The sequence below is a fragment of the Gadus chalcogrammus genome, chromosome 9 (assembly GCF_026213295.1).
Source record: "Gadus chalcogrammus isolate NIFS_2021 chromosome 9, NIFS_Gcha_1.0, whole genome shotgun sequence".
Lineage (NCBI taxonomy): Eukaryota > Metazoa > Chordata > Actinopteri > Gadiformes > Gadidae > Gadus > Gadus chalcogrammus.
This window is the reverse complement of record NC_079420.1, coordinates 2,131,113-2,145,289: the sequence shown is the minus strand read 5'-3', so window position 1 is coordinate 2,145,289 and position 14,177 is coordinate 2,131,113. Positions and strand designations below refer to the sequence as shown.

Below are 14,177 nucleotides of genomic sequence, written 5' to 3'. Positions count from 1 at the left end.
ACATACCACAGGATAATGGTATCTCTGATATATTGGCAATGTGTGTGTAAGATAATTCCATCCCTGCAAATTCCCTCCTTGTCCAATGTCAATAAGCCATGAGATAAAATAAATAATTTGGAAGTCTGACGATAAATGAATTACCTTGCCGAACAATCAAAAACCCATCACCAATAACCGACGCTCCAAACAACCGTTCTCGGCAGCGAGCCCCTCGGCTATATAGATAGACACAGACTCCTGGGTGTCTGCCCCTCCCCTCTCTAGTCAAACCACCAGGGACCGCCACGAGGAGGGAGGGCCTCCGTCTGGCTACCGTCGTCAGGGAACCCCACCTAGGGGCGCCCGCCCTCCCCCTGGAGCCACACCGAGAGGCTGTTTACGTGGCCTCACACGCGGGCACTCTCCACCCCAGCACCAGTCCGCTGATCCAAAGGAGGACCGCTGCCACAGACCCACAGCGGCTCCTAAGCGGCACTTTGTTCCGACACCAGAGAGTATAGTGGTCTACGCCGAGAGAGCAGTGTTTTCAGTCAATACCTTTATGGTTTAGAATGTCACCTTGGGCAACTCGCGGCTGCACACACACAGACACACAGTTGTGTTAAGTCACTTTTTCTTGTGCGCTAAAGACCAGTGTCAAATTTCCTTCATATGACACACTAAGGAAGAGTTAAACAGAACTAGGGTGTGGTTAAACATAGGAGGGATCAGACGCTATTGATATTTAGGATTTGCTAAACCTGTGTAGCTAAGTATGCCTAATTGCATAAACGCTTAGCTCTTGGGATCATTTTCGTCCATGTTTTGTGTTGTCAATCACAGAATTAAGTTAACTAAGTAGATTTGATGTTGTTGAGTAGAAACAAGCGGCATGGCGTGTCTTCTGAACCTTTACTAGCGTTTCCATGACGGAGAAATGCTATGTGTCAACATAAAGTAGCCTGAGAAGCTTGTCCAAACACCAGTCAAGGAGGAAGTGTTCAGGCAAGAGCAGTGACAAGGCTTGAAGCAGGGAATAAGTCTCTTCCTTTAAATCCCACTGCAGTCCCGAGGAGAAAGGCCTAGAGTACATCTAACCTAAATAAGAAGTGAACTGAAAGAGAATCCCTGATCTGACAGTCCTTAGAAGCGGGCAGAGAATCAGATAGAGTGAGGGATCAGGCATGAAACAGAAGCAAAAGAGATTATTAAAACGTTAAAGTGAAAGAAGAAATACAATACAGTCAATTAAGCATCAGCAAAGTCGTTAAGCAGGTCTGATCAGGAGACATTTTTTTGGAGTGGGAGAATGGGCCAGCATGCAAACAGCAGGAGGAATAAGAGTGAAGGTCTAAAACCTAATGATTGACCAAAATGTAATAAAGCAGTGTTTCCCTCAAATGAGGCTACGATCCTGGCTGACTGCAGGTCCAACAATTTGAGAGCCCATTAGGAAATGAAGGGCTGGTCAAGGCAGATCATTGTAGTCATGGGACTAGGAACAAACTACGTCATATTCTGGGTCAACATGTCTTACCATATTATTAGCCTAGATATTAGCTTCAAAATTAACATACATTGAAGCTGCTGTAGTTTTGATTTGAGATTCGAGAGTTATAAAGAAGAAGATGAGCAGAAAAAATAAATAAGAAAAAATAAATAAAAATGAATTCAGGATTTTGAAACTAAACAGCACAAGAAAGTTTGCTCATTCTCTGATCCCTACATTGCTCTGCCATTGAGGAGTGGTGCCATCCCTCGCCCCAGATTGACACGGCAAAATGGATTTCCCGACCCAATAAGGGAAGAATGCACTGACGTTTTGTTGAAATGTCTTCCCATTAACCATTAGTAGTCATATCATGAATATTTTCCCTTTCTCATGAAAGAAATGAAATTCCTGTTTCTTAAGTCTCCATTTCCTATTTCGTTCAGCTATGATGCATATAAAAAAACTGTCTTAGATCATTTGAGTTGTCTCTTGGCTGTCCATATTATGATTGGGTTATTCAAATTTTAGGGCTAAACCAGATTTTTCTGTTTATGATGAAGTGAAAGCAACAGTATTGTCAACATTCGCATGTTTACTTTGTTGCAGTTAATGACCATATATCACCATGCTTGAATCTTTGACTTTAAAACTAAAACAAAACCCCAAAAATACCACACAGTTTACCAGACATGCTTAAGACATTACTAATTAATAGGGATGCACCGAAAATTCTGCCACCGAAAATGTTTGGCCGATATTGGCCCAAAACATATTTTTCGGTTTCGGCACGCTTCACAGCTGCCAAATATCGAAAGAAGTAAAAAAAAAACACTTTAAAATGAAACCTTCCAGGTCACATGACCGGCACCAATTCTTTCTAGCGGAAACACTGGACTAAATACACTCTCAGAAATAGGACACTGCCCAAGTTAAAAGCCGTTGTACCGCTAAAGTTACAGGAGGATTATTCATTTGCTGTGTGTTCAGCCCCACCCCCCCCTTTTTTTTTTTTTTTTTTTTTTTTCAAGCAGTTGTTAATGCACTTTTTTGTTGTGGGCATACAGAATATATGCACGTGAATTTCTTTCAGCAGTCAGTTTAAGGCTCAAAGGCTCAAAGAAGGCCAAATAAAAATATTTTGTTTTACTCATTTATTTCAAGTTATATTTTTCTTATATTCTTGCTATAAGGTCTGCTGGAATGTTAGAAAATGTTCAGTATTAAATAAATCTAAATTGCGGATTTGTAATTGATTTTTTTTATTGAAAAGCAAGACAAAAAAGTTTATAAGGGAAATTAAGCAAAATGTATGAAAAACAGCAAAAGCCACATTCAGTATTCGGTTTCGGCTTTCAGCCAACTGTTTCAGTATATTCGGTTTCGGCCTAGAATTTTCATTTTCGATGCATCCCTACTAATTAATGAGGAAGATTGAGGTCCACAGCTGAATCAACCTAGGCAAAATGAGAGAACTTATCCAAGCCACAAATAACCAGATACTAAAACAGCTCAACGCAGACAGAGCCGAGGCGACCGACATTGCCCTGATTACGGTACTCCTTTGACTTCTGAAGGAACACAGGCCTTTAAAGTCAAGTATCTCATCAGCCATCTCCTCCACCTCCATGTTCCACATCCCCATCGACGATCTTTAAAAACCCTTGGCTTGATGGAATCACTTTAGCAGCTCCCAGAGGGGGGTAGCACGTAGCATCGTTCAAGTTGGTTGCCAGCAATAGACATTTGAAAGGAGGTTTATGCAATAGGCAGTGGGGTTTGGGCTATTTTTCTAACCCCAACCCTTGAACATGATTTGTAAAAAAAGAAATAGGCTTGTTCAGCTTGGTCAGGTACTACTAGCAGCAATTTATGAAATACTAGTTATAAAGTCGCCACATGTTAAGTTTGTTTCATCATCTTCACGTCATAAAGCAGATGTCGCTGCATTTTTGACTTTGAGCGGACTACACTCAGAATCACTGATGAGAAGTGTACCTATGCTGTAGGTATTTACTCAAAGGTAACATTCTCCTTCACGTCACATTTATTTGACAAAGGTAGAATTGGATAAGAAAGAAAATATTTGACAAGCCAATGCTGAGGAAAAACGGAACATCTGGTTTCGTTCCAAGGCCATCAACCAACAGAGAAGCTGCACTAAAGCCTGTGACTAAATGTGAGCAAACAACAAATAACATAAGATGTTAATTTAAAAAAACGGTTATTTTTGTTTTGGGTAACATCTACAATGCCTAGAGAGTGTATTTTCCAATGACACGTGGATGCAATCTGAGCCCATTATCCAGCTTACAAACCAAGAAGAAGACATTGGGAGCAGGCATGGTATTGCATAATATAAAGCATACCTTTGATGTACCTGTACACCTGTGTCGATAGGCTAGCCTACTAATGGGCCATGTTCCAGCATAATAATGCATGCTAGCTACCGTGCTAAGAAAAAGCTAGCAGACCTATGCCATTGTGCCCTTTAAATTCAGGAGAATTTGGGAATTTACCGGAATTTGTAAAATGCAGAATTTTCGTAACACTAACCTGTTGACTGTTTGGAATTTATGAAATAAACATAAACTGGAAAACTGGTTTGCTTGAATTATCGTCTGCCTGTCAAAGTACATCTGAGAGTCATCAGGGTTTGGAAATACGCCCACAAAAAGGATTCTGGAGATAAACTTCCCAATCAGCAAACCAACCCATTTGTGTTATGGCTATGGCTGATGGATATGGCCAAAATCTATCGGACCTCAAACTTTTTTGGGTCTACACACAATAATTATTACGATTGAAGTCCAATAATCTGTTAACAATATAAAGGCCATATAACTAACTATCCTTCAACTGCCAAGATTGCAAATTTGATTGTAACAGACATTGAAACATGCAGATTCTGACTCTCAGTATGTTGCACAGGGTAATACTCGGCGAGATGGACGAACAGGTTTGTTCTATTCTGTCTAACGGTGTATAAGAGACAGGTCTCAAAGCGAGGCAGCAGCACTTCTCTCTACAGAGCCACCATTTGGTCCATATTTTTACATAATGGTCAAATTATTGAGCCCAAATATTGTCTAACTATAACGCAACCAAACAGGATAGGAATGGCTCCAACTAGCTCTGAAACAGTAAAAAGCAGGTAAAAAATGTTGGGAAAAAAAAAAAAAAAAAAAAAGTACAAAATAAAGAGTACACATTGAGATTTGGACCATGTATTAATTGTTGTAATTACATGCTTCCCTAACGTAGCCCGTTTCATTGTCCTTGAAATTATTTTGCTGAATCAGTGACCGATACTGTAAATATACGTATCATTAACCTCTTAAAATGTATAATTAAATAAGTTTGAGAAATTTAGCAGGTGACACATGCATTATAATTAATTAAAAATGTACAATTGGAAGTCAAGCAAAGCATCAAATTCTCTTCTTCAGCAATTTCCTCAACATTTAATTTCTTCTAGCAACCCAAGGGGGAAAATGCAAACTCCAAACTGAAGGTGCCAGCTTGAATCCTTTAAACCTGCTGCTCATTGTGAGAAAGTACCTCTTGTACCACCAAAGAAGTCCTGACTGACAACATTGCTGTCATAAGAGTGCGTTACCACATGACCAGAGCACCGGTCACAAGGCCGCTTAAACACATCACACACACACACACGAGAGACAGAAAATAAGCAACCACAGGAGAGAATATAAACTGCAAACAGTGATACTAATACTAATGAATAGTGTTATCAGAATACATCAACAAATAACGACGAAGTTCTATACGTTATATTTCTGTTTGCACAGACAGTAGTCAGGTGCCATGTCCCTGTGAATGTGTGATGTAGAAACTGTCACCACACTGCAACCTGAGGTTTTGATGTGAGCTAGCTGTCAAAGGGGACCACACCCTTCCACAAACATTAACACCACACAGTAGACGGCAGTGGTCAAAGCACTACCGGAATATTTGAATGTTTGAATATCCAAAAATGAACAATTATTAATGCAGTCATCCCATATTCTTCCATTCTGATGATGGCTGCCATTACCTCAACTAAAGCATTGACGTGTTCTCTGACGTTAAGTGTCCTTAAATATAAGATTTAATCACTGGGATATTCTGACGAAATGTCACCTAGCCTTCTTCCCACAGTCACTGAACATGAAGTTAAAAAAAACAATATTTTTGTATTTACATTTATTCGTAAAGACAGTGTTGAAATTGAAATTCGGATTCCTTCCTACCGAAAAAAAATCAGGATATTTGAATATTCGGGCTCAGACTTTAACACAACCTCCACCAACACCACTACACAGCCTTTTTAAGAAATGAAGAAAACATGACAAGGGAAGTGCTTAGTAACTACTTAGCCTTGATTAAATCGATGTTTGTCGCGGCACCATAATTATCAGGCAGGGCCTAATAATAGTCTAATGATACACTGTTACATCCAACAATTTGAAACCCTACAATACACTGGTTTCAATGATGGCCTTGTGGGGATAAAATCGAATGGTGAAGCAATAGAGAATCAGTCTACCAGAGCTCAAGGGTTTTTCATAAAGCCTGTTTAATACAGTATACAATGAAATACATTAATGTTCTTCACCATTTTGCCTCGACCGAATTAACAGATTTTTACAAGGCAATCTCAAAGCCTCTTTGTCTAAATAGCATTAGCAGCGCATTCAGGTTTCAGAGATAAAACTCAAATATGATACATTCGATGATATGTACCGGTACTGTGTTTCATACTAAACACTCAAAACAAAAAGGCCATGGGTGAAATTGGTCCCACCTACACAAGTGGCAGTCCCTTTGTTAGGTTTGAAGTGAAAGTGAGAGTGGGATATCTATTGCATAGGCAAAAGTGTAAAAGGTTTTCTTCGAACTGTTGCAGCAAAACACTGTGGGTCTACCACCCCAGAGGGGTTCTATAAATACACAATGGCTATGGACACCTGGCTCAGAGAAACGTGACAGGGGTCAGAGGTGAGAGGTCAGAGAGAAAGACAAGCTAACTTACTAACAGGCCTACATACCGACGTACATCACAAACAGGCTGCATTTCATCTGGGGGAAGCCTGGGTACAATAACAGAAGGTTCTGGTCGGTTGGTCAATTTGCACTAGTTCGACCAAATTCTCAAACAACTTCATAAAAAATGCTGACATGGTTTAATAGACTATAACCCTTATAAGAAAGGTGGTCAAAAACCCTGAGTTTTCACACTTTGAACTCGCCAAAGTAAAGGATGCCTGCTAGTCTACCGACTGAACATTAACTCGCCTACAAACTTTACATTTTCTACACGCGTGTCCGAATTGTGTCCAAAAAAGTGTGTTTCCATTCTTTCACGTTTAACGCCTCATAGGTTTGGAGTATGACCATGTCCGTGGCACCTTGGCACGTATCACAGCCTCATCTATTGGGACCCATTATAATAACCACAGAGCCAAACCTGGGATCAACCCCACACAGCACCTCCCGGCCTCTGCTCTGCGCTCCATGGCTCATCTGGTGTGACCCGCTTCACGCTGAAGCGGGTCACACCAGCTTCAACGGTACCGAACCTGACTCGGTCCATGAGTGGATCGATTCAGTAAATCCAGACAAAACATGCAGGTTTTTAATTTGCTTTTTTTTTTCTCCTATCGACCAATAGATTGGTCGTAGGGTTGGTAGAATTACAGCAGACCATGTTTTCTTTGGTTGACGACAGTCCTACATAATATAGCATTTTAAAAATGACAATACAAATATCAAAAAAGCCTAAAACATAAATGACGTGGATATAAGGACCAATCTGATTCAGGTACTCTGTATTCCTTTGACTTATTAACCATACCAGTCGCATTAACTCAGAGAAGGAAAATATAATACAATTATATTAATACCATTGGGCATCTCCAAAACCTATATTTTGTCTCTCATCCCTGAGCACTGCACTCTGTGCCAGTAGGAGTGTGTTGTCTGAGGTCAGAGAGAGAAAGAGACAAAGACAGCATCCTACCCAGTAGCAGAGGAGCACAGGAGCATAGCCGCGGCAGCACCTAGCCATATATCAAAGCCCTGGAGGGAGACACTCCCTTAGTGAAGATCACAGTCCGTCCTACTGCCGTGCTGCTACTATACTGTCATTTCAGGAAACACATAACCAGTCATAAAGCTGGTTCAAGGAGGATAAGGGAAATTGATTTTACACATTTGTACTACTGTGTCAGGAGGACGAGCCCTTAAACACTAATTCTTATAGACGAGTTTATATGGAAGGTTTTTGCAGGGCATCACTTTCTGATATGCATGCGTTTATTAGAAATACCTGTGGCCTCGCAGAAGAGATTCACCAATACAAACTCCATAATTCCAGATCTTGACATTCATGTTCAACGTGACCTTGATCATAATGCTTGTCATATAATAATCACGTATTCTGCATTAGAAATCATCAGACATGCTTTTGGTATCAGATTCTGCATTCAGACTGCTAAACAGAAGACACCTGTTGGTCACTTGCTGGTAAAGTAAATTATAGTCCTCTATAATCTTGGACTTTCCACATTCACTAAGACACTTATTCCTTCCATGAAAAGCCACAAGTCTACTTGATAGGCTTAAGGGCCAATGCTATTAAATGGCATGGTCAGATATGTGCAACTTAAAGGCCAAAGCTTTGTATTGGATTAGAGTGCCACAGCAGGCACTGGGTCAATACTAAACCGTCTTATAACAATAACCTTAAGACATGAATGCATTTATCAGAGAACATTACAATAGTCCATATGAAAGATGGTAAATAGGTCTATAAACATAACTTTGAATGCAATCATTTCCAAAAACAAACAAGATTGTATCATCATTCATGGTTATATATAAGTACACCATTTCATAATGAAGTTGGTCCAACCTGACGAGTACATTTCGACTAATGAATCGCCTCATGAAGATACCTACAAGGGATTGGGATTGTTCATTAAACAAATAGGTTTTCAACAGTAGCTAAGTAATGTACGTTAAAAGAAGTACAAGTAAGCGTGCTTTTCATCAACCACTGCTGGTTGTTCATAAGAGGTTACACCCAGAATTAGGATACAGCTGTTGCACATATAACTTGGCCTATACTGCGTGATTATGCAGGTTATAGTGGTTGAATATTTATTACAACCACCCACCACATTAGAGTTCAAGTGTCATCAACACATAACTGCTATGACAATACAATAAACTGCATTCAAATCGCATAACCAATGTTTTTTCAGAGTTTAGTACGGATTATTACGTGGTAACTGTTTGTAAACCCATACTGTAATACGTTTGTGGCAAGTCTCATCCATCCTACCTAGCATTCCAAGATTGCTAAAGAGGTATACCAAGCTTTACCAGACACGATCCGTACTTTCCTGTGCCATGGAACCTTTATGTTGAAATTCGTTAATATGCTAACAAGTGACAGGCAATGAAACACCGCATTGGGCATCCGTTCCGCTAACTTGCTAACGTCGTTCCAAGGCGTTCTCATCTCACGAAGGAACGCCTGGAAGGGGATGCTCCAAACTAGCGTTACTGGCGAGAAAGAGGGCGGGACCTTCATCTAAATCGGCGACTGAGCGGGAGGGACTTTCAATAGAGGATATCCGTTTTAGTTGCAAGTTTAGGATATTGCCCCGTCAAATATATCGTTAAAACCCCAAAAATATTTTCCTTTCTTTTATTGTTATTCATTTTCATGTTATAATTATTCTTGCTCCAAATACTGTTCACTGGCGTACTTAGCTCATCGAAGTATGAGACGGGAAATTGCGTTGCAGTGGACCGGGATAACGCTACAATTCAGCATCCTCTCTCAGCCTACTAACTTGCTATCGTGGAAGACTTTAGCTTGTCAGGTACTAGCGACCCCAGTGACCACATAACGAGTAAGGTAGATCAATTATCTTTTCATAAACACTGGGCTGAAAATAGAGATGTCTGTATGTTGTTTATTTGTCAAATTCAGCAATGGGCTAGACCTCACAAAAGAAGAAATTACATAATGCTATTTAGACGTTGCTAACCGACGTAAGCTAGCACGTAGTTTTAGCACAAAAGCAACTAACGGTAATATTCACATAAAATAGCTATTCTGTTTTCCCGATGTCGCCGATTAACAATCATATCAATAACATAACACAGACTTACTTTTTGTCGTGATCGGTCGTGCACATGAAGCTGTTTAAGACCTATTTTCCACGTAGCAATCCAGAATCCGCTACTCTCTACGACAGCTTCGTTGCCGTGGCTCTCTGGATACTGGATAGCTCGACTGGCAGCCAGTCGGCAGAGGAGTCGACCAGTCAACGTACGGTGTGATGCAGACGTCTGGACGGAGGAGCAGTCAAGTTGGAATGGGTTCCTAGAGGTTTTGGCGCCTCCAGTGTCAACAGTTTGTCACAACTGTTTGGGGTTTACTACATAATCACCATCTACTCTTTTAATTCCTACTTAATGGGGCTCGCAATTCTTCTAAAAGCCCTATAAATCATAGGGCCCGCCCTTCCCATACATTCAATGATCTTCAGTTTCAACTGACATCACTCCTCTGACGCCGTCAACAAATAATAATGTAGACACATTATTGGCCTGTATGCCAATACACACAACAAAGTAATCAATTATGTGAATATTGTTGCCTGGTCATTTGATTAACCACCCTCTGTTTTATCAGTGTTTGAAGCTATATAATATTTTTTTATGTGCAATGTGGAATATACGTTCAAAGCTATTATATTAATGCATCATTGTGACTGGCAGGCCAGCAGAATTCATTATTACTGCAAAAAAATATATTTGAAGCAGCATCTGTCTGTCTGTTCCTGGCAAATTAGGCCTTTTTAAAACTGCAGCATGTCTTCTTCTCAACTGTTAGGTCTAAGATTCAGAAATGACTTCTATTATTTATTTATTCTTTGAGGGTGCACTTATCTGTCCATAACAGTCAGACTGGTTGAATAATGCAGAGGTGTTCCACATGGCTCCTGCAGAAAGCCATCTATTTCTGACACAGTTGTATTCCTGTCTTCGATCCCCCATTTTCTTGATGGAAATTATACACTTTTTAGATCATGGTTTTGTTACCTGGGTCATGGGGTTTAAGACACACGCAGCCATTTGGTGTGAGTTATAAATTAGTTTTTCCATCACAATGATTTGCATGTTTTTTGCAATTACTGTTAAACCATCCATAATCTATTTCACATAAAATAAAAGATATAATAAGCGTTGGTAAAAATTATATAGAAAGTGTGCAGTGCGTGCAATAGCATATGGAATAAATTTTTCTTAGACAAATGGTGATGCATCACAAGAATGATTGCTTTATTACGGGTTAAATTGTCCCTAAACATAATTCAGTAGATTGAAATAGTAAATAACTCAACTTTGGTTTTCCATTGCTCAACGGATCTTCCAAAACATAACTAGCACATTATCCAACATTGTACAACAACACACAAATAGGCCTTAAAACAGGACAGTTTAGAAGATAAGCAATGGCTGACGCTCACAGCCGGACCGCTTCATGGAAAACCCTGTTCTTTAGGAGCTGAAAATAGAAGTTTGGGATCCTCCTGGGGGTTTCATTCCTGCAGCATTCGCACGAATGGATACAGTAGATAAGATATGCAGCAGGAAGTGACATTACGTCATTATTCTCTTACGAATGTATGTACAGTACAGAGCAAAGGGGACTAACATAATGCGGAAAGGACCCCTTGGTCCCAAATACAGTAGGCTTGACATACGTAGACTCTGTATGGCTGCATTGCTTCAGTACCTGAGTTGTGTTTGAAGACCAACCATAAAGACAAGGGCGGTGTCAAAATATTGTAACTACATTTCCAATAAATCAACCAAAAGTGACCTGGGCTTTCTCTTCCACTCACAAGCATTTTAAATGACATTTAGACGCTTAACCTTTGATGCCATGTTGTTTCATTTAGTCAGCGTCCTCCCTCTTCCTCACAATATCTTAATCGGCGTGGAAAATAAGGCACCTATTATACACATTAGTCTATTTCTATGGGTTCGCTATCCTTGTGAGGGGGAGAAAAAGTCACATATTTTTGAGTGCACACAAATTTAGCCCAGCTATAATCCTTCAAGGTATAGTAGAGTAGTTAATATTTTCATAAATGATCTCTTTCAACACTTTCATTACAAAATATTGACACGTCATATATAAAAAAGGTTGTACAGTAGCAGAAATGCATCCAGTGCAAGCTCAGCAAATAACATTAAAATACACAAATACGTTATCATTTTCAAGGGAGATTACGTTTTCTACTAAAAATGATAAAAGTGTGCCACCTATTGGTTGTAGGAGGGTAGAAAGTGCAAAAAAGAGTGAATGTGACTTTCTATAGCAAGCCAACGTTCCTGGTTATTATCATTGTGGTAATATCAGTAATATTCACATTCAAGGTCTAAATCTAAGCTATAAAACATGAAAATAAAACAAACAAACCGATACATCTTCCACAAACTATTACTAGACGAAACATAAAGATAAAAAATATATAAAAAGCATAAAAGACCTATCCGAAATAAAAAGATAACCATATCATATCATCATAATAAAATCAACATGTACAGTGTTTTCATCGACAACAGACAAATTACATTAAAACAATTATAAAAAAAGCTGCATATAAAAATAAATTAAAATGTCTATCTTAGAAGAGTGCAGAAGAGTGAGAACCGCTTCCAAGATCTATGCATTGTGGTATTTATTTGGTAAAAATTTCCTTGGTTCTATATTTTCATAAAGGCACATAGCATCAGTGTTTTGGTAGATCAGGTCCACATTTGTTCCAGTTCTGGATCTGATGATGTCCAATGCACACTGGTTCAAGAATACATACTGATCCTGTGGCATCAATGAACACTGAATCAGTCAACAATAACGTTTCTATTAAAGGAGACATTGAGTAAAATGTGTCTTGGTTTGCAGCGACCTACCTCTGTTTGTACCATTAGCGTTCTGTGCATTCGCAAGTCATGGATGGTGCCGTACACATCAACGATACTCTCCCTCTCAATCTGGAAGATCAGCCTGTCGATGGCGATGAAGGTGCCCGTGCGACCAACACCGGCACTGGGAGAACAGACAGAAAGTCAAAGTGACAGTCTTGAGGATACTTTTTGGTAACGCATTCCTGGCATTTATAGTTGTCATTTTGCCATAGCGATGCGGTTGATTGAGCAGAGCGTTGTTCCATACTCTCTGCTCACGGAGCTTCCCAATGTCAGAGCGGTGCGACACACAACAAATCGCCGCGGGAACCCTGCTATTAATTAGGATTACCGCACTTTTGTGTATAATAATAATAATAATAATAATGGATTGAATTTATATAGCGCTTTTCTAGACACTCAAAGACGCTTTACCTCACTAACCACCACCAGTGTGTAGCACCCACTGGGGTGACGCACGGCAGCCAATCTGCGCCAGAACGCTCACCACACACCAGCTTGAGGTGGAGAGTGAGGGAATTAATGAGTCAGCCAATTATACAGGAGGAAGACTAGGGGGCCAGATTGAATGAGCCTGGTTGGGCCAGGACACCGGGGAAACCCCTACTCTTTGCGTTAAGTGCCCTGGGATCTTTTATGACCTCAGTGAGTCAGGACCTCGGTTTTACGTCTCCTCCGAAGGACGGCGCCTTCCACAGCACAGTGTCCCCGTCACGACACAGGGGCATTGGCGCCTTCCACAGCACAGTGTCCCCGTCACTGCACTGGGGCGTCGGGATTGATGAGTGAAGGGGCCAGAGGGAAGAGTGCCACCTACTGGCCACCACCCGACACCACTTACAGCACCTGGTATTCCCAGGCGGTCTCCCATCCAAGTACTAACTAGGCCCGACCCTGCTCAGATGAGATCGGACGTGACCATGGTGGTAAGGCTGTATGTGTTTGTGTGACAGTACCTGCAGTGCACGACAGTGGGGGAGTTTGCAGAGTACTGGTCCATGTGCTCTCTGACCAGGTGTCTGAAGTTGATGAGCAGTTCAGTGCTCTCTGGAACGCCGTGATCCGGCCAGGCCGTGAAGTGGAAGTGCCGCACAGAGCGAGTCTCAGCCGTTTTAACCTGCCAGGGTAACACAACCACACACACACACACACACACACACACACACACACACACACACACACACACACACACACACACACACACACACACACACACACACACACACACACACAAAGACAAATACAGATGCATGCAGAGACACATGCAGAGTCAGAAACACATATATACAGAGACAGCCTAGATACATACAAACGTATACAGTTATTGTTTTCATGAATTTAGTCACAACACGGGTCAGATTAGCAAGTACGTTGTTTGAGCGAATTATGAATTAGTATTCCCCACCCGTTGAGATAGGTTTCATCTTACATTTTTTATGTCAAATTCCCTGATAGTCCAGTCTTCAAGCGCAATTTCCGATGTCATTGTCACAGTGTTGTTCCCAAAGTGCTTGGAGTCCTCAGGCCAGTATTTCTCACATTTCACCTATGAGGAGAATCAGTAGAAAGGACCATTATTACACGGGTGTGTGTGTGTGTATGCGTGTGTGTGTGTGTGTGTATGTGTTGTGTGTGTGAGTGTATCTGTGTATGTATGTATGTTTGTATGCATATGTGTGTGTGTGTACTG

General features: G+C 40.6%; 2 protein-coding genes across 4 annotated transcripts in view; both read right to left on the bottom strand.

Moving 5' to 3' along the window:
• osbpl5 (oxysterol binding protein-like 5) overlaps nt 1-9,975 on the bottom strand; it is a 41,929-nt gene extending 31,954 nt beyond the window's left edge. The window contains exon 1 of one of the 2 annotated variants that reach the window (XM_056599053.1): nt 9,656-9,975. The gene's annotated coding sequence lies outside the window, so the exon portion shown is untranslated. Of the gene's footprint in view, nt 1-144; nt 2,460-9,655 lie in introns of those variants that run through there. The other variant, XM_056599054.1, reaches the window with a different exon arrangement.
• Nucleotides 9,976-10,805: 830 nt separating this feature from the next.
• Nucleotides 10,806-14,177, bottom strand: part of ptprjb.1 (protein tyrosine phosphatase receptor type Jb, tandem duplicate 1) — a 34,539-nt gene continuing 31,167 nt past the window's right edge. Inside the window, exons 23-26 of one of the 2 annotated variants that reach the window (XM_056599052.1) lie at nt 13,917-14,033; nt 13,444-13,604; nt 12,473-12,608; nt 10,806-12,380 (exon numbers count right to left, since the gene is read on the bottom strand). In XM_056599052.1, the coding sequence (XP_056455027.1) occupies nt 12,225-12,380; nt 12,473-12,608; nt 13,444-13,604; nt 13,917-14,033 (570 nt within the window). In that variant the 3' untranslated portion in view covers nt 10,806-12,224. The remainder of the gene's footprint in view (nt 12,381-12,472; nt 12,609-13,443; nt 13,605-13,916; nt 14,034-14,177) is intronic. The other variant, XM_056599050.1, reaches the window with a different exon arrangement.